The sequence below is a fragment of the Canis lupus genome, chromosome 18 (genome assembly GCF_003254725.2).
Source record: "Canis lupus dingo isolate Sandy chromosome 18, ASM325472v2, whole genome shotgun sequence".
NCBI classification, from domain to species: Eukaryota; Metazoa; Chordata; class Mammalia; order Carnivora; family Canidae; genus Canis; species Canis lupus.
Genome location: NC_064260.1, coordinates 52,997,972 through 53,024,844, shown reverse-complemented (window position 1 = coordinate 53,024,844; position 26,873 = coordinate 52,997,972). Strand labels below are relative to the sequence as shown.

Here is a 26,873-nt window from a genome sequence, read left to right as displayed (position 1 = left end):
GATGTCATTTTAGGGAAAGGGGGACGCATGGTACCACCAAGGCCAAGGAAAGAACCGTGTTTCAAGGAAGAAGGAGTGAATAGCAGGCCAGATGTTGTAGAGAGGTCCAGAAAGATGAGGACCAAGTCCTGTCCATTGGAAAACTGCTGGAAACATCAGGGAGAAGCTTCTCTGGGGTGGCAGGAATAGAAGCCTGCCTTCTAATGAATAGCCTTGAGTGAGCAGCATAAGAAGCAAGAAGGTGGAGATAAGGTAGGCCACTTTTCCCAAAAGTTTTTGAGTAGGAAGAGAGGCCTGAAAGCAGGACAGAGCTGGGTTGAGGAAGGCCAGGGGAGAGAGGGAGGAGTGAAGGGAGGGTCTTTGAGAGGATGAGGCCCAGAGAGGTCTGGCCCTGGAGGAGGCTCAGCTCCCCAGGTGGCAGGAAGGGGAAGGTGGGGGCACAGTCCAATTCTTTTTTTTTTTTTTTTTAAGATTTTATGTATTTATTCATGAGACACAGAGTGAGAGGCAGAGATATAGGCAGAGGAAGAAGCAAGCTCCCCACAGGGATACCAAGACTCCAGAATCACACCCTGAGCTGAAGGGAGACGCTCAACCGCTGAGCCACCCAGGTGTGCACACATTCAGATTGTTGGGAAATCCAGGGACTCTCCTCTGCCAGGTGATGACACTATATCAATTCTACCTCTCACCAGCTGTGCTGTGACACTCCTATCTCCCAAGACTCTTCCCCGGTACAGAAGACAACACAGAACACCTGCAGCCTCCATGACTCCACTGGGCAGATGAATGAATGACTAGCTGGGAGCAGTTGAGGGCTGTAGAGCCAGGGGAGGACAAAGCACAGTGTTTAGGGGAGTGGGAGTCTTGGGAGGAGCTGGAGGAGGGAGGGTCCAGGAAGCAGGCTGGAGGGGTACAAGGCCTGGGAGAGAGGAGCAGACAGTGTCCCTGTCCAGAAGGGTGTGAGAGGAGAGCAGGAAAGTTGCCTGGGAGTGGCTAATGAGGCAGTGTAGACATCCTGGTCTAAACGGGCAGAGATTTGGCAGGGAGAGATGGGGTGGGGCGGGGTGATGAACTTTTGTACTTGGGAGGGAATTCCTTTCCTGCCCCAGGCCATGCCAGGTGCCTGCCTGCATCCCAGATCATTTTATCTCAAGTAATTCTCCCAACCTGTCTGGGAGAAGATGATGCCTTGAGGAAAATAATTGCTGTGGGTAGTCTCACTATAGAAATACGGAAACTGAGTCTCTGAAACTTGAGGCGCTTTGCCTAAGTCACAAATCTCCTAAGTAGTCAAGAGAGAGTTTGGGGACACCTGTGTGGCTCAGTGGTTGAGCCTGTGGCTTAGGCTCAGGCTCAGGGCTTGATCCTGAGAGACGTCTGCATAGGCCTCCCTGGAGGTGCCTGCTTCTCCCTCTGCCTATCTCTGCCTCTCTCTGTGTCTCTAATGAATAAATTTAAAAATCTTAAAAAAAAAAAAAAAAAAAAAGAGAGAGAGAGAGAGAGTTTAAACCCAAGCTGGGGATCCCTGGGTGGCGCAGTGGTTTAGCGCCTGCCTTTGGCCCAGGGCGCGATCCTGGAGACCCGGGATCAAATCCCACGTCGGGCTCCCGGTGCATGGAGCCTGCTTCTCCCTCTGCCTGTGTCTCTGCCTCTCTCTCTCTCTCTCTGTGACTATCATAAATAAATAAAAATTTAAAAAATAAATAAATAAACCCAAGCTGGTCTGACTCCAAAGTAGGCTCCTCCATCACCACAGGAGGCCAAGGAAGCCCAGAGCAGAGAAGAGCCCATCATGGGGGGAAGGATACTGATGTAGGGCAGGAACAGAGCACTGGACCTTCTCCGGCCTCTCAGGGGCCCAGATGTCACCTCCCCACTCCTGGGCTCACTTCCAGGGTTTGTCAGGTGTCCCGCAAATTCCAGCAGCCTGGGGGAAGGTGGACCCAAGAGGGAGGAGTAGCAGAAGAGAGACAGGGCACGAGGCAATCATGATGGCAGGTATCTGTTCTCCCAAACAGCTGACCTTGAAGTTCTAAGTGGGTGAGGAGACAAGGGAAGCCCAAACAGTGGGGACTGCTCTACGGTTTGAGCCAGATTCCCGCCTTGCCCCTCCTCCCTCTGTAAACAGCCTTGCCCACTCCTTCATGCTTCCCTGGCTCTGCAAATACTGTCCCCTCCCCCTGGAATCTCCTTGCCTCTTCCTCCTTCAAGGGCAAGTTCACACGTCCCCTCTTCCCACCTCGGCCACCCTCCTACCACCCTTAGCTCCCTCTTCTGGTCCCCAGAGTGCTAGCAAGCTTTTCTTCCCTCCCTCCCACCCTCTCTGTCCTTTCCTTCTTTCTTCCTTCTTTCCTTTCTTTTCTTTCTTGTTTTATTTTTAGTAATCTCACACCCGATGTGGGGCTGGAACTCATGACCCTGAGATCAAGAGTCACATGCTTTTCCGAGAGCCAGCGAGGTGCCCCTAGCAAGCCAATTTTTTGACGGCAGAATAGGGTGCAGGCTGAAAGATTCATTCATTCCAGTCTACCTACATTCCTCTGCAGTCCGTCCAGCTTGAAATACCATCACACGCTGGCTGTGCTGAAGTTTGTGTCTTCTGCCTGGACCTCTCCCCCTAGGTTCCAGACTCTGATCACTCCACATCTTCATGTGAACGTATATAAAAGACATCTCCAACCCGACATGGTCAAAACTGAATTCCTGATCTTCCCCAGGCCCGCCCTCATCTTGCTTCCTCCAGAGCTGCCGGCATCTCCATTGAAGCCGCTCCACTTTTCCAGTAGCACAAGCTAAAAACCTTGAAAGGTATCTTACTCTTCTCTTTCTCTCACACCCCACCACATTTGGTCTACTGGCAAGGACTGTTGGTTCTACCGGCAAGGCCTGTTGGTTCTACCTTCATACACACCAGACCCTGACTTCTTGCCCTACCTCCACTGCTGTCCAGCTGGTACAAGCATTGCTCTTGCCTTTATTGGAGCAGTGGCCTGTGCATAGGCCCTCCTGTGACCTTGTCCCTACACTCTCTTCCCAACCCCAGCAGCCAGGTGGTCCTATGAGAACAAAAGTCACTGCATGGCTCCTCCACTCAGACTCTCCAGTGGTGTCCCAGCCCCCTCTAGTCCCCAAGTATTTCAAAACCTACAAGCCCTAGGGCGCCTGGCTGGCAGAGTCAGCAGAGCATGTGACTCTTGATCTCAGGGTCCTGAGTTCAAGCTCCAAGCTGGGGGCAGAGCTTACTTAAAAAAACAAAACAAGGGGATCCCTGGTGCCCCTTTGGCCCAGGGCGCAATCCTGGAGTCCCGGGATCAAGTCCCGCGTCGGGCTCCTGGCATGGAGCCTGCTTCTCTCTCTGCCTCTCTCTCTCTATCATGAATAAATAAAAAACAAACAAAATGTACAAGCCCTATGAATGATCCTCTGCCTGTCTGTCTGATTTTACCCACTGGCCCACTCTGTTTCAGGCACACTGCACTTCTTGCAGCTCCTCAAACATTCCAGTCTTGTTCCTGCTTGGTGCTTTGTCACTAGCTGTACCCCATCCCCCAGCCTAGAATGCCCTCAGGGATCCATGACTTGTTCCTGTAGCTCCTTCAGATCTTGACACGAGGGTTACCTCATGTTGCCTTCCTTGAGTATCCTAGTGAAAATACTAAATCCTGACCTTTCCTATCCCCTTTCCCTGCTTTATTTTCCTCCACAGAATGGATATCATCTACCTTAGTATACATTTTACCTAGTTATTTAGTTTCTTTTTTTTTTAAGATTTTGTTTATTCATGAGACACAGAGAGAGAGAGAGAGAGAGAGAGAGAGAGAGAGGCACAGGCAGAGGGAGAGGGAGAAGCAGGCTCCATGCCAGGAGCCTGATGCAGGACTTGATCCCGGGTCTCCAGAGTCATGCCCTGGGCTGAAGGCGGCGCCAAACCACTGAGCCACCGGGGCTGCCCAGTTATTTAGCTTCTTATTTGCCTCCTTTTAGCATACCGGGTCTGTGTGGGCAGGACCTTTTCTGTTCCTTGCGGCTGTTCGCTGTGGGGAGGCAGTGCCTAGCCTATGGTGGGCACTCGCTGTTGCTTGAGCGCACGTGCACTGAGCACTGAAGATGGGATAATGAGCAAAACCTGACGAGGTCTATGAAGCTTAAGGCTTGGGCAGCGGTTGCCTCATTTTTACAAGCCTGACCCTACGTGGGAGGCCCTCAGGAGACCGGCCCCACCTCTGGGGATCCGGGGTAGGGCGCAGGGGCGTCCAGCGCACACAGCTCCCGCGGGGATGGGTGCACGGGGTCACACTGGTCTGCCGGGGCCGACTGCAGTGAGGACCGTGCAGGCCACCAGAGGGCTCAGGTCCGCAGCGCTGCCCACCCTCCGGTAAACAGAGGTTGCACGCCGATCTCTTTTTTTTTTTTTTTTTTAATTTTTTTTTTTGCACGCCGATCTCTAAACGGTGAAGTTTTGGCCGCTCCCGTCTGCGGCCCCCGGGCTCAGCGCGGCGTAGACGCTGGTGAGTGTTTACTTGGAGAGCGAGTGAATGGACGGTGAGTGAATAGTTGCGAGACGATGAATGAATAACGGGCTCTTATTAGAAAAGGAATTTCAAGGGTTCGAGGCCGAGAAGGTGGGAACGTTTCCAAGAAGTGCCCCCGTCCCCGGGGGTTGCCGGAAGGGCTGGGGCTTCTGAGGTCACGACGCGTTTTGTTCTCCGCGAAAGTGGCCTCGGAGGCCGAGCGCGCGAGCGGCGCCGCCACCCACCCGGCCGCCAGGCAGCGCGCTCCTCCCGGCCAGGCGCGGCCGTTGCCATAGCTACAGACACCGCGGGGCGAGGAGGAGGCGGGCCGGGCGTGACGTCATTCCCGGCGCGACGCTGCCCCGCGCCTCCCGCCTCTGCCGGGTGCGGGACCCTCGGCCCGCCCCCGCCCCCCCCCCGCTCTCCACCTGCGCGCTTCCCCCGTCGCGCCCTCCCCCGCTCTGCGCCGGCGCGGTGCCCGCCAGGGCGCGCAGGGGAGCCCGCGAGGCGCATGCGCGGTGCGGGACCCGCCGCCGCCGCTCTGGGGTTGCCGCCGCCGCCGTCCCTGCCGTTGCCGCCTCCCTGCCGGCGAGTGTGGGAAGGAGGAGCTGAGGGCCGCCGCCGCCGTTGCCGCCATGGGGGTGAGTGAGGCAGAAGGAGGAGACGCGAGGGTCGGGGGCGCTCCCTGGTCCCCGCGCCCCCCGCGCCCCCATTGTTCCTTGAACCCCCTCTCACGTGACCCTGACCCCCTCCGGCCTCACGTGACCTCCACCCCCCACATGACCCGACTCCCCCGCCCCCACTCCGAGCGTTCCCACCCTGGGCGCAGCTCGGGGATCCCGGGGAGCCCTCTTCTCCGGCCCTCACCCCCTTGGGTGTCCCCCGCCCCTCGCGTCGCGCCCGTGCTGTCTTCCCGGCTGACGACTTCTTATCTTCTTGGCCTCCCTCTAACCCCTGCGCGGGCCCTGGGGTACCCCGCGCCCCCAGGGGTCACCCATCACCTGGCTGTCACCGGCTCTGCGGCTTCCCACGTCCTAGGCGGCCTCTGGCTTGCAGGGAACCGAGGCCCAGAGAGGAGGCACGCAGCCAAGGTCACAGGCAGGGAGCGGGGCCAGACCCTAACTCGGACCCCCTCGACCGCCGGCTGCACTTCCCGCTGGCGAGATTCCCGGTGAAGTCGGTTTCCCTGCACTCTTTGCAGACCTGTCCTCCAGGTTCCTCCTGCTCCTGAAACGTTCTCTCCCCTTCCAGCGGAGGGGAGGGCCTGCTCGCGAGGCCTCCCAGACACAGGGTGGTTTTTAATCATTACTTGGGTGGTTGAGTGCTGCAGGTGGCTTTGCCTGGGGAAGCGGTCCGGAGATGAGCAGGGAGGGGACTGATGGGGGCGCCACTGATGGATGGCTCCAGCCGCGCAAGCTTAGTGACCACCTGTTCTGTGTGAGGCAGCCTGGAGGTGCGCCCTTCCCTGGCATGTGCCCACAGAGAGCTGGGCAGAAGTTATTAAACTATTTCTGTGAGTTCACCTCCCTAAGTTCCAGTTAGAATAGTATCAGTCACTCTCCTGAAAAAAAAAAAAAAAAATGGAACTGGTCCTCCCTGGTACGGTGTAGATTAGTTTTTCTTTTTTCCGTTTTCTTTTTTTTCTTTTTTTCAAAATCTGTACTTTTAAAAAAATTTTTATTTATTTATGATAGTCACACAGAGAGAGAGAGAGAGAGGCAGAGACATAGGCAGAGGGAGAAGCAGGCTCCATGCACCGGGAGCCCGACGTGGGATTCGATCCCGGGTCTCCAGGATCGCGCCCTGGGCCAAAGGCAGGCGCTAAACCGCTGCGCCACCCAGGGATCCCTGTACTTTTTTTTTTTTTTTTTAAAGGTTTTATTTACTTATTCATGAGAGACACAGAGAGAGAGAGGCACAGACATAGAGGGAGAAGCGGGCTTCATGCAGGGAGCCCGATGTGGGACTCGATCCTGGGTCTGCAGGATCACACCCCGGGCTGCAGGCGGCGCTAAACCGCTGCGCCACCGGGGCTGCCCTGTAGATTAGTTTCTACGTGGAGTTTTCACTGCCTTTAGGGAGCCCTGACTTTGGAGCCTGGGATATCTCAGTTCCAGTTCTATCTCCACTGGCTCGCAGCATGATACTGTACCAGTGAGGTGGCCTTTCTGAATTTGAATTTCCTCCTCTGTGTAATGTGGATGATGGTCCCCCCACCCCACCCAGTAGATTGGAGGATTAAACGAGATAGTAGATGCAAATAGCCACATGAAATCCTGGCTGTTGTTTTTGTTTGTATTCACCTTTTACTTTAGTTATCCAAAATAGATTTGTGCTACTTTTAACTCATTGGGCTTGTCCCTCCTGTTGTTAACCTAGATTTTTCTCTCAAGTTATTATTGACTGAACAAATCAACTTGTTGGACAAAAATAGTCATCTCACCCATGTCAAGCATTTTATGTAATCCACGTCAGAACACATTCATCTTGTTTCAGCAAGGAATTTGGGGTACTATGTACTTTTTTTTTTTTTTTTAAGATTTTATTTATTCATTCATGAGAACAGAGAGAGAGGCAGAGACAGAGGCAGAAGCAGGCTCCACGCAGGGAGCCCGACGTGGGACTCGATCCTGGGAACTACAGGATCACGCCCTGGGCCGAAGGCAGGCGCTAAACGGCTGAGCCACCCAGGGATCCCCCTGTACTTTGTATATAGGAAATCAAGTCTGGAGTCCTTAGGCAGAGTTAACCCAGATTTTGGTGAAAGGTCCCAGACCCCAGCTTTTGTTGGAATGAAGTAAAATCTGTGCCGTTGGTATCTCTCAGTGTCTACTCGGCATCAGCCACTACGGACTGAGTAGCAAACAAGGAACATAACATGCCCTTTGGGTTCAACACTTCCTCACTGGTTGAGTTGAAAGAGCAAGAGTCAGAGATACTGTGACCCTTGCTTCCTTTAGGGCCACTACATTATTACTCATACTTTACAGATGTGTTTCTCAGAATGTCCCCTGCCTAGTCTCTTCTGGCCTAAAAGTCACTGCAAAAAGAGAGACTTGAATCTTCCTTCTTGAAACAGAACTGGAACCCTCTTATTATCCTCAATTCTTCCCTGATAGGGGCTGTGGACTCCCCACCTCAGTGTCAGGAAGGTCGGTGTTTGTGGCGAGCACTGCCTCTTAGGGAGCCTTGCTCCATTTGACAGCCTGACCTTAGGCTGAGAGAGAATAGTATCAGATGGAACACCCTTCTCTTCAAAGTTCTTTCACCCTTGCTGCCCAAATGTGTTGTCTTTTAGACATTAGAATTCAATCTCTAGCTCCCTTCACCAAAAACGGAGGTTTTTTTCTGGATGGGGTGGGGTAAAGGTATTGACACTAAAAATCTATGAGATGCCAAATCTCTTTTCTGAAAGGTGCCTCCTGCCCCCATCTGTGTGCTTTTTGTTTTTTAATTTCTCCCTGTGACTCCTGGCAGTCTTAGAACTGCATGTGGAGATACTACTTCAATAGGAACAGTGAGGGATGCCTGGGTGGCTCAGTGGTTGAGCCTCTGCCTTTGGCTCAGGGCGTGATCCCAGGGTCCTGGGATCGAGTCCCAAATCGGGTTCCCCGCAGGGAGTCTGCTTCTCCCTCTGCCTATGTGCCTCTCTCTGTGTGTCTCTCATGAATAAATAAATAAAATCTTTAAAAAATAAAAATAGCAAGGGGAGGAGTTTCACGGCTGCATGTGAAAACACTTACATCACGCTTTATAACAAGTCCTGTATAAATGTAGTTGATGTTGTGAAAGAAGCATGGATTTTAGGGTTCAGACTTGGATTTGAATCTCGGATGATTCACTAGTACTTGCTGTCTGCTGAGCACTGGGTATACACTGACTAATAAAAGCCAGTGTGACCTCTACCTAATGGAGTGTACAGTCTGGTGTGAATGGAGGGAGAGGGTGATAGAGAGAGCTCTGAAAATTCTGTTCACCCTGAAAGCTCACAAACCTCTCTGTGCCTCAATTTTCTCATCAAAGAAGTTGGCACACATAACTTGTTATCATAAAGACTAAACTAAGTCCTCTTTATTTTTTTAAGATTTATTATTTATTCATGAGAATACACAGAGAGGAGAGAGAGGCTGGGGGAGAAGCAGGCTCCATGCAGGGAGCCCAACATGGGACTCTTTTTTTTTTTTAATTAATTTATTTATGATAGTCACAGAGAGAGGGAGAGAGAGAGAGAGAGAGAGAGAGAGGCAGAGACACAGGCAGAGGGAGAAGCAGGCTCCATGCACTGGGAGCCCGATGTGGGACTCGATCCCAGGTCTCCAGGATCACGCCCTGGGCTGAAGGTGGCGCTAAACCGCTGAGCCACCAGGGCTGCCCCTAAGTCCTCTTTATTAAAGCATTAGGAGAGTAGTGTGTGACACAAGTGGATCCCTGTAAACAGAATTCCTTATTTTTAAAAATTTAATACATTGTATCATTTTGTCCTCACAATAGTCCTGTGAGGTGTAGGCATTGTTAGCCCCTTTTTCACTGATGAGGAAATTGAGATCCAGAGAAACTAAGTAACTTGCTGAAAAGAGATTAAATAACTTGCCCAAAGTTACACAGCTATTATTTGGAAGAGCTGAGGATCAAATCCAAGTCTCTTGACTCAAAATCCCACACTCTTTTTATATAAAGCTCCCTTGGGAAAGACACTTAACCGCAATGAGCTTTACTGTTCACTGTGCTTATTTCCCATTTTAATTAGGAGAATTTTCCTGTGTCCCTGCAGGATAGCCTTACCTCCAAGAGGCAGGGCAAAGCTAATTGGAACAGTAGGGGACCATTTTTCCTAGTGTGTGTTAGGTTTGAGGGAGAGACCCTGCCTGTCCTGGCCTGCTGCAGCCTGCCATACCCTGTGTGCAGGCAGTGAAGCACTTAGGGGTCTTGGGCCATGGCAGCCCTGAGCTGCACTCAGGATTGTCTGGCTGGCCTGTTCCCTTGCATGAATGAGCCCATAAATCTCCTGGAGGCTTGGGGTTGGCCCCCTGCTGCTTGTGCTTAGGAATTACTTAGCGTGCTTAGAAATTAGATGCTGTGGAGGGAACCCACGTTTCAGTGCTTTCTGGGTCCTGAGAGTCACACTTTCCTTCCAGCACCTTTGATCTTTCAGCTCTGTGTCGTGCGAAGAGAGAACTAGTGTGCAGGGTGGAGGAGGGGAACTTCACTTGCTTCTACTGTAAAGGGGACTTCTGACCTGTCCTTTCAGCTTTTTGGTGAGGCCAGCATTCGTGTCCCCATTTTTCTGGAGATGGACTTGTTTTTACGGGTCATGCGGGGGTGGCAGAAGGAGAACCAGCGTGGCCTGAGTGATGCCAGAGCTCATGTTCTTTCCTGGAGGCCGACTGTCTCAGTTTTCCCTGTTCCTTACCCCTCCCTCGGTGTAGAGGTAGGGCCTAAGGCAGCACTTGTGCTGGTATGGTGTGTCAGCCATCACCAAGCCAGAAAGGTGATGAGAAATGAATTGCTGAGTAGCTACCTTAACAGTTCCTAAAGTCTGGGCTTTCTTTTGGCAGGACTGAGAAGGAAGGTCTTTTGACATTGGAATAGGCCTTCCCATTGCGAGACAGCGTGGCTGGTGGAATAAACACTGGATCTAGGGCCCAACCCCTGGGATTAAGTCCCCCTCTGCCACTTACTCTTGGGGTAACATAATCACACCATCCCTCTGAGCCTCACTCAGTTTCCTCACGTGTGAATGGAGATGCTGGGTTTTCCCTAAGAATCGAAGCAGGTGTTTGTGAAAGTACTTTGTGAGCCGAGTGTCTCTCAATGTTGTTTTGAAATTCAAATTCCCAGGGAAAAAGATGGATGCCCTGAAACCCGTGTGCAGTAGAAAGGAGCTGGTTTGCCCCTCCAGTCCTAGCATTATGAAGACAGTCTGTTCTCTTCTGTTCCTTCCTTTAGGGAAGTAGGAAATGGGATCTAGCCGAGCTTCCAGCATAAAATAGCTGTTGGGTGAGTTTACACCCAGAAGAGCAATCCCTGTGATTTCTTTGTATCAGAACTCTTGCCTGCTGGACCCTTGACATAAGAGTTAGGCAGTGTCATTCCTTGGAGAGCTGAGGGTAGAATTTATCCTGAGAAACTTTCCTAGTATCTGCTTTTTCAACTTCCCCTTTGCTGGTGCCAGTGTCAAGGCTAAGGTGCCATTGGAGGTAGTAAAGCGTCTCTGTGGTGGTGAGCCCGGGAAACCAAGAGGTTGGAGTCAGAAGAGGTAGTGAGGTTGGTAGAAAAGCAGAGCCATCCCACCAGTGTCTTTGGGTGCCTTTGGCATTTGGGCTGGGTGAGTGAGCAACTTTGGATGCAGGTGCTGCTCTGGTCTTCCTTGGGAATGAGAATGAGAGCCCTCGTTTGTTGAGCACGTGCCATATTAAGTCTCACTGGCCTTCTACCGCAGAGGAGGTCTCATGAGCCTCACTCACCCCATTCATCAAATGAGGGGAGGAGGTGCAGAGAAGGACTGGATGTTGCCCAAACACTACTCTGAAGAGCAGGAAGAGGCTTTGGGTAAGGTCTGTCAGACTCCAGGTGTGAGCTCTTTTTCCTGTGTTACTAGCTTTTTACAGGATGGTAAATAAGAGGATCTATGTAGGCCTGAGAGAACCCCATGTGAGCCATACAATAGGATTTGCTCTGTATGCAGTTATGGGTGATTTGCGCATTGGTGACTCTGTGCAAGGCCACTCTCCCTTTGCTCCCCCCACCCCCCTGCTGCCTGTGTGTCCTGCAACATGGCCTTGCTGACCATGTATCAGCATGGCCTCTGTCCCCAGGTGAACACCTTGAGGCCCTTCACTCTGCCCTTATTCATACTAGGTGTGCAGTGGGTGCCTGCTGCTCATTGGCCTTAGCTGAGCAGTGTTTCTGTGGAACAGTTCGGTCTTATTAAGCCAGAGTGCCCTGATCTTGCTTAAAAGGGGACCCCCCAAAAAGGAAAGGGGATCCAGCGCTCAGAAGGGCTCCCCCAGACCAGATCTTTGTCTTCTGAAGCTGAGAAGGCTTTGACTAAACTCATGTTTAGGAATAGGTGTCATTGGCTACCTCAGATACCATCTCCTCCCTGAAACCTGCCCTGAATATGTCTAAAATTAGTTGTTCCCTCCTTAGGAGGGAATGGATGAGTACATATTTATTAGGCACCTGCTGGGGGCCAGGCTCTACTGCAGGCATGGTCATGTGCTCTCACTGGGTTCTCACAGTGATCCAGCAGTCCTGATGGTCAGTACTTTTTCTGACAAGGAAGCTGAGAAGTCTAGTGATGCTCCCGAGCTCTCATGACTAGAAAACGCTTGCATCTTTCCCATCCCACTGAGTGTGCAGCAGCCAGGATTGGAAGTTCCCGCTGCTGAGGCCAGGCCTGTGGGCCCAGGGATTGACTGAAACGGTTCCTGAAACGGAAAGTCTCTGGTCGGCCACAGCCCTTCCAGCCAACTTTGCTTTTCTGTGTTGCAGAGGAAGTCAAGCAAAGCAAAGGAGAAGAAGCAGAAGCGGTTGGAGGAGCGAGCTGCCATGGATGCTGTCTGTGCCAAAGTGGACGCTGCCAACAGGGTGACTCCTCTTTCCTAAGTCCCTTCCTCCTAGAACTTCAGCTGGGTTTTCATTTGACTTCTTTTGGCGCCACCCTGTGGCAGAATTTTGTTATTTGCTAGCTGAGGAAAATGAGCCCAGCAGGGGAGTTGCCAGGAGGGCCAGAGGTTGGCCCAGGTGTGTAGGGACATGTGGACTCAAATGGAAATGGCTGCGGGTGCCTGGCTGACTTAGTGAAGCATGCATCGACTCAGTCTCAGGGTTGTGAGTTCCAGCCCCACACTGGGCATGCAGCCTACTTAAGAAAACAAATGGAAGTGGCTACTTCTCTCTGTGGGTCTTCTTCCGTACCAATAGAAGAGGGTCTGGAGAAATTTAGGATCTTGCATTTTGGAGAGGAAACCTCCCTGGTAAAATGTGTTATAGTTTCCTCACTCATTCCTTCAAAGTTTATTGACTGACCATGAAGTACCAAAGGTTGTGCTGACACCAGGAGCAGGAGGCAGCAGTCTGGTTCAGGGGGCACAGGCAAGGAAGGAGTAGCTGTGACGCTGAACACTCAGGTAGCCCCACTAGAAGCCATCTTGGCTTACAAATGGAACTGGAGAGATTCTGGTCATCTGTCTTGCAACCATTTCATATCCCATTTTTTGTTATTCTTTTAGCCCACCCAATAAACAGTCCACATTTATAAGGAGGTGGTTTAGGGACATGATTGCTCCGTTTTGGGTTTTGACTTGGGGTTAGTTGGGGGCCTCTTAGAAGTATGCAGGTGAGGAGCACCTGGATGGCTCAGTCCATTAAGCATCTGACTCTTGGTTTGGGCTCAGGTCATGATTTCAGGGTCCTGTGATCTAGCAAGGAGTCTGCTTGAGGTTCTTCCTCCACCCCACCTCCTGTGCATATGTGCACTTTTCTATCTCAAATAAATAAAATATTAAAAAAAAGAAAGATGCAGTTAAGTGGAGCACCTGGCTGGTCCAATTGGTAGAGCAGGCAACTCTTGATCTCAAGGCCGTGAGTTCAAGCCCCACACTGGGTATGGAGCCTACTTAAAATAAAAAGAAAAATAAAGAAGTATGCAGGTGGATCAAGTGGCCTCTCTTTTGGGTCAGGTGACCTATAGGCCAGTATTAATTAGTATTAGTCTAGTAGCGTCTCTTCTTTGTGAAGTGAAGCTGACTTAACTCTGTTGGGCCTCCTTACTAGAAGGGCTGCTCCTGGGCCAGGAACAGTCTCCTCATGTGGGTCTGTACACTGTCATATTTGAGGGCAGAGCCTGCAGCTGTGCCATGTATGTGTGCTACTTCTCATTTTTTTCCCTCCACAGCTTGGAGACCCTCTAGAGGCTTTCCCTGTGTTCAAGAAATATGATCGAAATGGGTAAGTGGGTTTTTTTGTTTGTTTGTTTGTTATATTTTATTTATTTATTTATTCATGAGAGAGAGAGAGAGAGAGAGGCAGAGACACAGGCAGAGGGAGAAGCAGGCTCCATGCAGGGAGCCTGATGTTGGACTCAATCCTGGGTCTCCAAGATCACACCCTTGGCTGAAGGTGGCGCTAAACCACTGAGCCACCCGGGCTGCCTGAAATGGGTAAGTGTTTAGCACTCCTGACTGTTATCACCTTGAGTGTCTGAAGGAATTCACCTTCCCACAGTATGCTTCCTCCCACCCAAATTCTCTCATTCTCTGTTATGAAAAAGGAGAAGCTATGGAGAGTGTCTTATTGATATAAAAGCCCCTGGTTAGAGCAACAGAGGAATCCATAAATGGACAAAGATTGTATAATCTAATTTTTATTTAAGATGTATTTATTTATTAATGAGAGAGAGACCGCTGAGCCACCTAGGCATCCCAAGATTGCATAATCTTAGACTGACATTTCTTTAGGATTTGATATTCTCTCTGGGTGAAGAATCATAGAACTGAAACAAACTTGAAACATTACCTAGGCTGACTTCTTCCTTTTATGCACGGGCGAATCAAGGCTAAGAAAAGCTAAATAAGATTTCTTTCTTTTTTTTTTTTTTTTTTAGATTTATTTATTTATTTATGATAGACATAGAGAGAGAGAGAGAGACGCAGAGACACAGGAGGAGGGAGAAGCAAGCTCCATGCAGGAGCCTGACGTGGAACTCGATCCCAGATCTCTAGGATCATGCCCTGGGCTGCAGGTGGCACTAAACCGCTGCGCCACCAGGGCTGTCCCTGAATAAGATTTCTGAGCCACAGGGTTTCTCCCTGGTTGCTGAGGGGGCTTTAATTCCCAATGTAGGGGTGCCTGGGTGGCTCAGTGGTTGAGCGTCTGCCTTTGGCTCAGGTCATGATCCTGGGGTCCTGGGATCTAGTCTTGCATCAGGCTCCCCACAGGAAGCCTGCTTCTCTCTTTGTCTGTGTCTCTACCTTTTTGTGTGTCTCATGAATAGATAAAGAAATTTAAAAATCTTAAAAAAAAACATTCCCAATCTAGGGCTCTTTCCTTGAGTGTATGATGTAATTAATTGTTAAAAGCCACTTATTAGCTGTGTGACCTTGGACCCTGGGCTTAACCTCTCTGTGCTATTTTCTTTTTTTTTTCTTTAATTTTTATTTATTTATGATAGTCACACAGAGAGAGAGAGGCAGAGACATAGGCAGAGGGAGAAGCAGGGTCCATGCACCGGGAGCCCGATGTGGGATTCGATCCCGGGTCTCCAGGATCGTGCCCTGGGCCAAAGGCAGGCATCAAACCGCTGCGCCACCCAGGGATCCCTGTGCTTCTATTTTCTAATCAGCAATGGGCCTAATAATAAAATGATTTCAGGATACCTGGGTGACTCAGCGGTTGAGCCTCTGCCTTTGGCTCAGGGCATGATCCCGGAGTCCAGGGATCGAGTCCCACGTCGGGCTCCCTGCATGGAACCTGCTTCTCCCTCTGCCTATGCCTCTGCCTCTCTCTCTGTGTGTCTCTCATGAATAAATAAATACATAAAATCTTTAATATATAAATAAAATGGTTTTGTCAGAAAGATTAGGTATAAAGTGCTAGTGCCTGGAGCGTACCAAAACCTAGATCAGTGTTAGCTGTTATTGTTACTAATCGAGTTTACTGCTGTGGAATCTGGGTTAAAGCCCCCTTCCCCTTTCTGTCTTTTTAGTTTATAAAACAGGAAGTATAATCTGTCCTATAAGAGCTGTTGTTAGCTTAAGGAAAAACAGGGATTATGGCTTTAGAGAATCACAACTGTGGGTTTGAATCAAAACTACACCTCTGATTAACTGTATTCGGAGAAGCCACACTCCTTAAGCTTCATTTTTTTGTCTGTTAAACTGAGTGATGATGCCAAACTTGCAAGGTTGTTTTAAGGAGGAAAGAGAATTATATCCAGTCCTGTAAGTAGCAGCTGGTATGAGTATTTTATTTTATTTTATTTTTTTTGGTATGACTATTTTAGTGAACAAGATAGACAGATGTAAATATGTGAATTATGAAGCAAACACTTTAGCAGGTAACACTATATCTGCTTTTTCTAGGTATGTCTGAATTTCATAGTATCACATTAACTTGTTCTTCCTGTCTGTGACCAGACATAATACAGTTCTTCCCATAGCCTTGCCATTCAATGTCTGGGAAGCCCTCTGATACAGTTTAGAGATCCCTTACTGTGATGTCTTCTCATGGTCCTTATTCCCCCTTCCCCTGAGTTTGAGAAAGACCAGAACAGTCCTGAATCAGGCATTGCCAGCTGACTCTGGGCTCCTTTGGTGCCTGAATTTTGTGTGATTTGTGTGGCTGTGATCCTGCTTTAACATACTTAACTCAAAAGAAGAAAACTCAGATTAGTGGAGAATTCATACCTGCAGACTGCCCTTCAGAAAGTATATGGCTGAGCCAGATGTAAGGCCGTGTTTGGGCATTTCTGACTACGACATGGTCAGTCAGTACTTACAAAGAAAGGCTCTTCAGAACCAAGAAGTTCCGAATTTATAAGGCTGAGTGCACGTGTAGCTCATATGGCAGACCAGATAGCAGAGGTGGTAGTGGCCTCCAGTGGGCACATCCTCTGTGGGGTCGTGTCACAGAACACTGGAAGGTCCTGACCCGGGGCCTCTCTAATAAGGACCTTAGTGTTGCTGACTTCAGTCCTGTCAGAATGCAGTACTGCCTGAGATTGAGGTTCCACAGTTTGGTCAAGGAACTGAACTGTGATTTACTAACATTCCACATAGAAGTAAATATAGTCCAAGACCTTAACATCTACAGCATTTGTTAATTTAGGAAAATAGCATGGGGTTGGACATTGCTCCACCCTGTTTGCTCAGCCAAGAACACCCACTGTGTCCTCAAAGGAAATGGCAGGCAGGACCCATCAGGAGGGTGATGGACCGTGGTCTTAAAGGCCCTAAGGTGCCATAGCGGCCCAATGAAGAGTCCGTTTAGAGACTGAATATCTAAGGGCAGGAACTAAAGGGACCAAGAAGACTGGGGCTTATAGCAAAGTATAGAAGAGAGGCTGGAGAAAGCAAAGAGGTCCCGAGAGCGACAGGAGTTCACAGAGTGCCCAGGCCGATAAGGGCCTCTCAGGGCAGTCAGGAAATGGGACTGTGGTCGGGGAGGTGGGCTTGTGATAACAGTTGTTCTTCTTGGCCAGAACGGCTTTGTTCCTTCAGTGGCACCTTCCATGGTCACGTCTTGGAAGGCAGGTGAGCCCAGACCAAGCATGCTGCACTGTGAGGCCATCAGGGCAGCAGGCAGTGCTTGGGCCTACCTCAGGCCCCACACGCTGCCTTTCCCTCTGCTTCAGGTTAAACGTCTCCATCGAGTGTAAGCGAGTGTCTGGACTGGAGCCAGCCACCGTGGCCTGGGCCTTCGACTTGACCAAAACCAACATGCAGACCATGTAAGCAAGCCCTGACAGGAGGGGAGCCTTGCTCCTCCCTTTGTGGGGTTCCCCACCCTGACTGCCCCCACATTTCCCAGGTACGAGCAAAGTGAGTGGGGCTGGAAGGACCGAGAGAAACGAGAGGAAATGACGGATGACCGAGCCTGGTACCTCATTGCTTGGGAAAGCAGTTCGGTCCCTGTTGCCTTTTCTCACTTCCGGTTTGACGTGGAGTGCGGGGATGAAGTCCTATACTGGTAGGAGCCCAGCTTGGGGTAGGGCGTGGGGAGGACACACTGGTGCTGCTCTGGGCACTCAGCTGGGTGGCAGAGTCCACTGTGCCGGTCTGGGACCAAGGGCTGCCAGGGCCCCAGGCTCCTCTGATGGTCCCTGCCTCTCCATGCTCACTTGGCTGCTTTCTTCACCCAGCTATGAGGTGCAGTTGGAAAGCAAGGTGCGGCGGAAAGGTCTGGGGAAGTTCCTCATACAGATTCTGCAGCTCATGGCCAATAGGTAAGGGCCCCTGTCCCCCAAACCCCATGTGTCACCCCTTTGGGCCATCCACTCTTCTTTGAGCCTTGTGGAGGACAAGACTCCTAGGAATGTCTTGGAAGAAAGGCATCTAGAACCCTCTCAGTAAAAGACTCCCTGCCTTACTGTGACCCCAGATTTTGTACACGCAGCTCTATGCAACAAGTGCTGCTGAGTGCCTGCTGTGCCTGAATAGTAGGGTGCAGAGAGGAAGTGGAGAAGAAGCCAGTCAGGTGGAGGCCTGATACCCGTGTAGTCTGGTCAGCCCTGGAACAGAGGACAGCACTGAGTGCTACGGGTGCCCAGCAGGGAGGCTAGAGTTGGGGCTCAGGGGAGTGCTTCTTGGGAGCAAATGGGCGACAATAGGAAGAGACACAAAAGAGGCGTGAGTTAGCATTGTTTCTCTTTCTGGAAGGTGTTTGCTCTGCTTTCTTTTCAGCACACAGATGAAGAAGGTTATGTTAACTGTATTTAAGCACAATCATGGCGCCTACCAGTTCTTCAGAGAAGCACTGCAGTAAGGAGCTGGGCCCTGGTGTGGGACGCTCTGGGTGGTAGGAGGTGCCTGCCCCAGGGCCTTTACCCTGGTCCTGGCCCTCATTCATCCTGAAGGCTGAACTCCCGGTCTAGTGATCCATGGGAATAACCTGGGCACTGATGAGATGGTGTGGGCATGCCCTCAGGCTGTGCCCTCACTCCTAGGGGTTTCATAAGTGTGGCTGGTGGAAAAGTTCCCAGGCTAGGGGGAGGAAGGCAGTCAGCTACCTGTAGTCAAGCCTTTCCTCTTGCCTGCCTTGCAGATTTGAAATCGATGACTCTTCCCCCAGCATGTCTGGTTGCTGTGGAGAGGATTGCTCCTACGAGATCCTGAGCCGGAGGACCAAGTTTGGGGACAGCCAGCACTCCCATGCGGGTGGGCACTGTGGTGGCTGCTGCCACTGAGCTCCCAAGCTAGAATGCTCTCTTCCAAGGTCTGTCCTCTCCCTGAGCTCACACCGCTGGCCAAGTGCCCTCAGAGCTGTGGCCTCCTCAGCCCTGCGTGTGCCAGGCTACAGCCTGAGAGCACAGAACCCCTGGGGTAGAGCAGTCCGAGCTGCCTGTCCTCTCTCCTAGAAGAACAGAGTGCTCTGAAGGAGCAGAGAGGAGAGGGTGCTAAGGGAAGAGCTGGCGGAGCCCGGGCATGACATGGACCCTCTCACAGCAACTGCCTTCTCGCTTGGCCCTTGTGCCCTTGTGCCCTTGTGCCCTTGAGCATGAGGTTCCCTGACTTCTCTGCAGATGGATTCCTGACAAGCCTTCCCCCTCCCCCCCGCCACACACACACTTGGACAAATGGAGTGTTTATAGCTACCTTTATAAAATCCTGGAACCATGGGTCAGGGTCTGGCTGGTCCCCAATGAGGAATGGACTGAGTGCAAGATCTGGACATAGAGATAGGCTTCAGAGAGAATCCTGTTTCATAGACAAATGCTCTGATGGAGACTGCGGGAAGGTCTTTCGTGCCACTACACTGGGAAGCAAGAGAGCTCTTTCTAGCTGTGCTTTGATGGGCCCACGGGTAGTGTGGAGGCATCCCAGGGGACCAGCCCGTTGGGAGGAAGGCTCCGTACCTCTCTGCATTGTTGTTGAGAGGATGAGAGGACCAGGAACAAGGTGTGGACAGGGGCCCCCTGGGAAGAGAGTTGCTTCTCTGGGCTTTTGTACTTTGCTGCATTCTAGCATAACCTCTTGATCTCCTGGCAGCAACTCACCTCGAGCTTTCCATTCACGGAAACGAGCCAGAGGTCCTGCCAGTTGTTCTCCACCGCCCCTCACCACTTCTCCCCTAACTCACCCTCACCTGATACCTCTGTTCTCACTCTCAAGGGGAAGAATTACATTAGGGAGCCCCTGATCTTCCCCCAGAAGGACCCCTTGTTCCTGGCATCTTCAGTGCTGTTGCCTCTCATATCTTGGTGCTGATCGCTCTCTGCAGGTAGAGCCTCCCTCCCTTTTCAGAGAGCCCCCAGCCAGCAGCAGGCCCTACTGCCTGCACTCCCCAGCCTTGACCCTTGCTGCCTCAGTGAGGCCTTGGTGCCACTGCCCTGGCTGACAGCTCTGGCTGCGGCAGGAATGCCTCTCAGTGGCCCAAACCGCTGCTTTTCTCTCTCTCCACTGTCACCCTGTGGCAGTGGACTGGAGCTGGGGGAGAAGGCCTTCCTCTTCTCTCACAAGATAGAGAGGCTGTGGTCAGAGCTTATATTTGCTCTGATCTCTGGGCTTTGGGCCCCTTCCAGGGACGAATATGACCAAATCCTCATCCAGGAAAAAGCACCTGCCGCCTCCCTTGGGCATCCTTGAACTCTGCTTCAGGAAGTGTCTTCAAGGTTCTAGCCTTTGTGAAGTTGCTCTCTTGGAGGTCTGTCTGTCCTGACCTCAGAGGCTGCTCACCCCCACCCTCTACCCTGACTCAGGTGGTCTCTGCTGGCGGGTCTCTTCTCTCCTTTCCTGCTGGTGCAGGGGCCTGTGCACATGGCCTCCTTCAGCTAGCCTGGCCCTCCTCGGAGTGCTTTGTGGCTCCTGACCCCGCCAGCAGTGGATGTGGCACTCCCTTGGAGAGGGCCTTGCAGCTTTACACTGGAGTAAGCCCATCTCTGCCTCTACCTCCTGGCTCCCAGGGGATTCTCTGGGGGAGTGGGAGGGAACATTGGTGGGCTCCTTCTAAGAATCATGGAATGACAGAAGCATGCTTAGGAATTTTTTCCTCTGATCCCTGTCTGTCGACACAGAACAGATATTTATTGTCTCATCGTGGATTTCTGATACCTCCCACTCAAGGGGATCAAAAGGAACCCCACTGTAAATTCCTCATAAGGTGAGTTTGGTGTATGTTGTCTCTTTCCACTCATTGAACACCTGCCACTGAAGCCCACTGGTAGATGAGGTGCTCGGTGCTGCACCCTGCTCTTGTGGCCCCTGCCGCCGCCGTCTCCTGGAGGGCTGCTCGGGGCCAGGGCTGGGGTAAGAGAGGCGCCACCTAGGACTAGCAGGTTCCTCTCTTTCGGTGTTGAGCCCATTCACTTCTCAAACATGAGTCTCTCCTTCCCCAGGTCTTGGTTTTGAGAAACAGCAGGTCTTTTGTTCCCAGCTTTTTTGTGTTTGTTTGGGGCATGTTAAAATATTTTAAGATTTTTTTTAATTGTATCCACCCTATTTCAGGTTAGTTTTGTTGATGTCAGATGTGTATATGACATGTATATGGTTGTTTTTAACCCTTTCTGGGTTTTTTTTAGAGGAAACAAGATAAACTCCTTGATACTTTTTTTTTTTTCTTTAGCAACTTGTTATCACTGGAATCAAAGGGAAAAGTGATCTCTTTTTGCATTGGTTGTATTTGTATGTCACAAATAAAAGACACTTTGTTCAGCTGCTGGGATTGTGTCCTAATGCTGGGGTACCATGGGCAGTGTGGTCTCACAGATACCTCTGACCTTCACACTGTCTTCAGTGTTTGCCCTGAGCCCTGGGAGGCACGAAGCTGTGAGGCTCCACACACCTTGCTGTGAAAGAAGCCTTGGCTTGAGAAAACTTTAGGGTGTCTGGGACAAGCAGCCAGCGGTGGGAACTGAGACAGAGTATGTGTGTTTGTGTCCCCTGGGGAGAGGTAAAAGGTCTTTCAAGGGATGCCTGCTTTGCATCTTGGACAGACTCCTAAGCCAGGCAGCATGATGTTTGACATCTTTGGCTAAACGTAAACTCCAATGTACTTGTGTGCGAGGAGTGGATTGAGAGTGTTGATACTTCTTTCTTCCCTTTTACTTTATTGGGTTAGTCAGAATATTCTTTGTCTCTTAAAAAGAGTCCAAAGCCCTCTTTTCTCCACACAAAAGACAAAGGCTCAAAGGAATGTAACTCATGTCAAGCCTGACAGGACAGGAAAGTTACAAGCTGGGAGAGACTCAGCCCCTGGTTTGTGACAGATGGAGCTATGCAGTTTCTCTTCCAGGCGGGGACTCCTGCCAGTCTCTGGCCCAGGGTAAGCTAGGAGGAGAGGCAGGAAGTGGGCTAGGAGCTGGGGTTCAAAAGCACTTCCTGTGGGTGCTGGAGGGGCTAGCCTCGCTGTGCTCCTGCCTGGGAATCACCTTTTCCTGAAAGGTGGAAAGGGAGGAGGCTAGGAGGAGCCCCAAGTCACAGGGAACATTTGTGTTCTGGTAGGGCAGCAAGCTGGGGAAGGAGAGGCAGGGTTCATAGCTGTTCAGTGGGTGTCATCCCACCTGGAGATGGTTTGTGCCATTGCCTTATCTTGGAGGCACGAAGAAAGGCATCATGATCCTTGGGAAGAGAGAGAGCTGATCATACAGTCATTTCCCATGCGACAAAATTCTGCCCCCCCTCTCAAGTTCTTTGTTCCTTGCAGGTTGTTTTAATCCCAGGTAGGAACTTCTTGGAATGACCATCCCCTTGTCACAGGGGAAATGGGGAGAGTTGGAAGGCTGTGGGGCCCTTCCTTGGTCCCTGCTATGAGGGGGCCGTGTGCTCGCCTCCTCTTCCACCTCCCCAAAGGACTTGGATGCCTCTTGGGTCCTCCAGTAGCTGCCTCTACCCCTCCCTGCAGCTGCCACTGAACCTTTTTCACTCAAGTGGTACTTGTTGAAGTGCCTTCAGTGAGCAGATGGAGCAAGAGGCACCATTTCTGCATGAGAAATATCCATTTCATTCAGAACATGAGCTGGTTTGAAAAGGACTATGCTTTGCCAGTGGAGACAACTTGGTCACCAGGTGGTTTCTGCTGCCAGGTTTTGAAGATGGTCATTTTGGGGTACCTGGGTGGCTCAGCGGTTGAGCACCTGCCTTTGGCCCAGGGCGTGATCCCAGAGTCCAGGGGTTGAGTCCTACATCAGGCTCCCTGTGTGGAGCCTACTTCTCCCTCTGCCTATGTCTCTGCCTCTCAAAAAAAAAAAAAAAAAAAAAAATAGGTGGTCAGTTCAACAGCCTTGATCTTCACGGTGCGGGGTACTGGGGCAGTGATGTTCCGCATCTGATCTGCAATGCCCAGGTACATAGTGGTGCCCAGGCAGGCTGTTGTTGGCACACAGGTCTCTGGATGTCAGCGTCACACTTGATGAGGGAGTTCTAGGTCGCCCTGGTGATCCTGGCAGATTCCGTGCCTGGTAAGGCAGACACCTGTCGGTCTCAAGACCCTGTCTTCCCTCCCAGGGCTTGGCCTAGAGAAACAAAGTAGACTTTTCCTGTGGCCAACCTGTTTGTTGAAGGGGCAGTGTCTCCTGAGGGGTTCCTTCTGTCCCATGCGGGGGATGGGGACTGTTGAGAAAAATGGGGACTGGAGTTGAGAAGGCCAAGGTTGAAGGCCTGGCTTGCCCACCAGGATGGCCTGAAGGAGCGTGTTGAGACAGCAGCAGTGTCTGTTGCGTAGTGATGACTTGTCTATCAGGTGGCTTGTGGCTCTTCTCCAGAGGAAGAGGCAGCCACAGCCATCTGGTGCTCCGAGTATGGCTCCCGACCTGAGCTTTTCCTTCACATCCTGTGTGATCTCCCCGTCAACCGGGTGGGGAAGAAGGAATTGTGCCAGAGCTCTGCCAGATGCCCTGGCTTCCAAAGCTGCAGCCCACTTGATCCCCTCTGACTTGGGCCCTCTGTGTCCCATTGCTTACCCAGGGTTGGAGAAGCACCTGTGCGAACCCTCCTACTGCACCTGCGTGCACACATGGTCTCATGTTCCCTGGAGGTTGGCTGTGCAGAAGTGGACAAGGTGAACCTGTGAACCTATATTGTTGCTTTAGGAGTCCCTGCGGTGAGATCTTGAAGATGAGTGCTTGCTATGGGCTGGCAGGGAAAGACTGCCCATGCTGGGGCTGAAGTCAGACCACACTGCCCCATGCTTAGTGTAAACCAACCCAAGGTTAGAGGGATAAGGCCCTCAAGGAAGGCAACCAGGCTGGTCAGGACCTGGAGCCTCCAACAGAGTGGGGCTGTTTACCTTGGAGAATGGTTTTGGGGATCACCGCGTGAGCCAAGGTGAGCAAGCAAAACTGGAGCCAGCTGCTGCCCTGGGGGATGGGGTCCAGCTGTCCTCCATGGACTGTTCACTCCAGGGCCCTGGCGTGGAAGAAGGCTTGGTGCACCAGGTCCTACATCACTGTGTGGTCTTGCCCTGGTACAGCAGCAGAGAGTTGCAGGGAGTAGGCCTAGGAGGTAGCCTCAGCCACTCCTCCCCTTGTACCAGTTGTGACAAGGAAGTAGCCGTGTTACTTCTTCATGAGCAAGGATCTTTATGAGCTAGCAAGGCCCCAGCCAGCCAGGTCCAGGTGCTGGATGGTGAGGGGCAGAGTACAGCCCTCGTAGAGGCACATTGTGCGTGCTGTCATCCCTGGAATCCAGTATGATGTCTGGGGAGTAGATTGAGGGGGAGCAAAGCGGTGGCCTGCACTCCTGGGGCAGCCCTGTCCAAATGTTGGTTACAGGGAGCGAGAAGGGACAGGGACATTGACTGGAGGGGTGTGGGGGGCTAGGGATGGAACTGTCAGGGGCAGGGACTTAGGGCCTTCCGGGGGCCTAAGAGATGGGGGTATTGAGAACAATGAGAAAGAATGGGGAACTCTCCTTGGGCTACAGATGGAGAAGAGGTCAGGGGTTCTGTGACTGAGAGAAGCTCAAGGTTAGGAGTTGTGGGTCCAGCCAGGGGTCTGGAAGGCAGAGAGGTCTGGATGCAGGGTCACAGCAGGATAGGGGTGAGGCTGGTCCTCCCTGGTACAGCCAGAGGCATATGGCCACAGCTTAGGCTTGAATGGTCACATACCTGGCAGGAATGTTAGTCTCTACCACGACCTCGGGCATCTTTTCCCTCTTGACCTTAGGGAGATGGGGCAGGGAGGCCTTGGGCATGCTTGGGGAGTGGTCCAGCCCGGCAGCTCCACCCCCTCTTCTGGTCTCAGTGTACCCATCTACACCATGGAGTTGGGAGCAGCACCCAGGCTTGCTGATCTAACAGCTAGGAGTTCTGCTGAGAGTCTTGGTGGTCTGTTAGCTGTGGGGTTGGGCAGACCTTGTCACACCAGTGTCGCTGGACATCCCTAAACCTCAGCATGTGTAGCACAAAGCACATGAGCCGGGTGATCTTACCCTCATCACACATGGTTGCTGGCTGTGGGCCAGAAGGGGTTAACTGCCACCTGGCTCCAGGAGGATGGTTGAGGGGGAGTGGCTGGAATTTTCCAACCAGGTGCCACACCCCTGGGGGTGCTGGGTAGGACAGCTACATTCCACTGGGGGGAGAGCACCCCTGCCTCTGCACCCCCTTGTCACTCTATAACTCCCTGCCTCCCTCATCAAGCCGTGTCTCCCCCCTCTAAACATCTGGTGCCTGCTGACAGCTGTGCCCCAGGAAGAGCAGATGCCCCTCTGGGACCCTGCCCACAACCCGCTCTGGTGACTCCTTGCTCTGCCTGGACCAGCACCAGCTTAGGTTTCCCCAGTCAGCCTTTTCCTTCTGGTGAGACCAGCCCCTCCTGCCTCTTTCTCCTGCTGGATTTTGCATGAAAGCCACCATTTTGCAGATGGGGAAGCAAAGACCCAGGTAGGAAAAGGGTAGTTCTCTAGGTAACCCAGCAAATTAGTTTAGGATCTACACCCCCATCTCGAACCCTACTCCTTTGGATACTGGACCCTTCCTAAGCCTCCACTAGGGCCTCTGCTGCTCCCCCCACTCCAGGGAGACAGTACCTCCAGGTCTATGGAGAGACTGCAGCTGCCCACAGTGAGAACCCTGGAGTGGGCTCCTTCACCCTGTAGCCCTCCCTCTACCAGCCCCTGGTTTCAGTGCCCAGCACCCACTCCACATGCCAGGAGGAGAGTCTAGGCCAGGTGGGAGAACTGGCAACCCCTCGCTTAGGTTCTTACCAACTCCAGGTTAGGTGCTCTGGGAGGTGGTGAACTCCAGAAGGTGTGTATGTTGGGTATCTGGGGGATTTATACCTTATGGCATCAAACCGCTGACATGCAGCCCCCTCCCCAGGCTTCACAAGCTCCGTATTTGGGCAGAACAGCTATTGGGCCTGCACTTTTCCTCAGGGACCTAGGGTGGGGGATACCTAGTGTTTCTCTAACCCATGTATGGTCAGGGGGCACCTTTGAGTTGGGGCAGCTGGTATCTTTGCAGCCCATATATGACCATCAGGCCTTGGGGGCCTGGATTGTGAAGCTGGTCTCAGGAGTAGGGACCAGTTCCCCTACCATCCCCAAGGCTTGGGATCTATTCCTGCAGCCCCATTCAGGGAAGAGAGGGGTGGGGGGAACAGTCTGAGGCCCTGGGATCAGGACCCAGGCTGGGACCTCTAGGCCTCACCCCCATAGAGAGACTTCCAACAACTTGAGTGTGTGTGTGTGTGTGTGTGTGTGTGTGTGTGTGTGTGTGTGAATGTGTGTGTGTGTCCTTCCAGGCTTTTATCTATGTCTGTCTACTTCTCTCTCTCTCTCTCTTTTTTTTTTTTTTTTTTAAGATTTTATTTATTCATGAGAGACACAGAGAGAGAAAGGCAGAGACATGTGCAGGGAGCCCGATGCGGAACTCGATCCCAGGACTCCAGGATTATGCACTGGGCTGAAGGCGACGCTAAACCGCTGAGCCACCCAGGCTGCCCCCTATCTACTTCTCTAGATATTTCTTCTTCTTCTTTTTTAAGATTTTATTCATTTATTCATGAGACACACACACACACACAGGCAGAGACACAGGCAGAGGGAGAAGCAGGCTCCAAGTAGGGAGCCTGACGTGGGACTCGATCCTGGGTCTCTAGGATCATGTCCTGGGCTGAAGGAGGTGCTAAACCGGCTGCCCTCTTCTTTGTTTTCTAAAAACAAGATCATATCACACATTTGTTTTTCTTGCTTTTTTCATGCTGTTTTGAAGTTTTTAAACTGAAGTGTAGGAGACATACAGAAATGTGCATAAGTCGTGAATGAACAGTCACCCGTGATGGCATCATCTGGGAGTCAACACATGTTTGTCACCAACACCCAGAAGCCCCAGCCTCTCTGGATCCCGTGCCCTCCCACTTCCCCTCCATGATTCCCACTACCTGACACCTACTCCTCTCATTGGTGGCTTTTGTCCTGCCTGCTGTTGCCCTTTGTTTTAACAAGACCACACAGCCTCTGTGCCTCTAGGTCTGGTCTCTTCTACTCCACATTACGTTTGCGGGAGCCATCCATGCTATGGCAGTCGTTTGTTAAGTGTTTTGGTGTAAAGATGCACCACTCGGGTTTGCTGCTCTCTTGGTGAAGGACTGTCCCTGGCTTGAGGGAGGGGCGCCTGGAGGGTGGGGGCAGAAGCAGAGCTGCTGGTATTAATCCCAAAGGCAGCCCTGGGTGCAAACGCTGCCCAGGGATTTGTAGACTC

At 51.7% G+C, this 26,873-nt stretch overlaps 1 protein-coding gene across 5 annotated transcripts; it reads left to right on the top strand.

Moving 5' to 3' along the window:
* The first annotated feature begins 4,371 nt into the window (after positions 1 to 4,371).
* NAA40 (N-alpha-acetyltransferase 40, NatD catalytic subunit) lies at positions 4,372 to 26,406 on the top strand. Of its 5 annotated transcripts, none has more exons than XM_049096419.1 (10): positions 4,372 to 4,511; positions 12,009 to 12,104; positions 13,414 to 13,466; positions 16,870 to 16,965; positions 17,046 to 17,204; positions 17,377 to 17,460; positions 17,918 to 17,995; positions 18,279 to 18,391; positions 23,135 to 23,228; positions 24,850 to 25,067. In XM_049096419.1, the coding sequence occupies exons 2-10, from the start codon at positions 12,066 to 12,068 to the stop codon at positions 25,013 to 25,015; spliced, it is 882 nt and encodes a 293-aa protein (XP_048952376.1). In that variant the 5' UTR covers positions 4,372 to 4,511; positions 12,009 to 12,065; the 3' UTR covers positions 25,016 to 25,067. The 5 variants fall into 5 exon arrangements, with proteins under 5 accessions (XP_048952376.1, XP_048952377.1, XP_025301842.1 ...); XM_025446057.3 differs by lacking the exons at positions 4,372 to 4,511; positions 24,850 to 25,067 and adding exons at positions 4,997 to 5,155; positions 26,385 to 26,406; XM_025446056.3 differs by lacking the exon at positions 4,372 to 4,511 and adding an exon at positions 4,997 to 5,155 and having other exon boundaries at positions 24,850 to 25,065.
* The last annotated feature ends 467 nt before the right edge of the window (positions 26,407 to 26,873 follow it).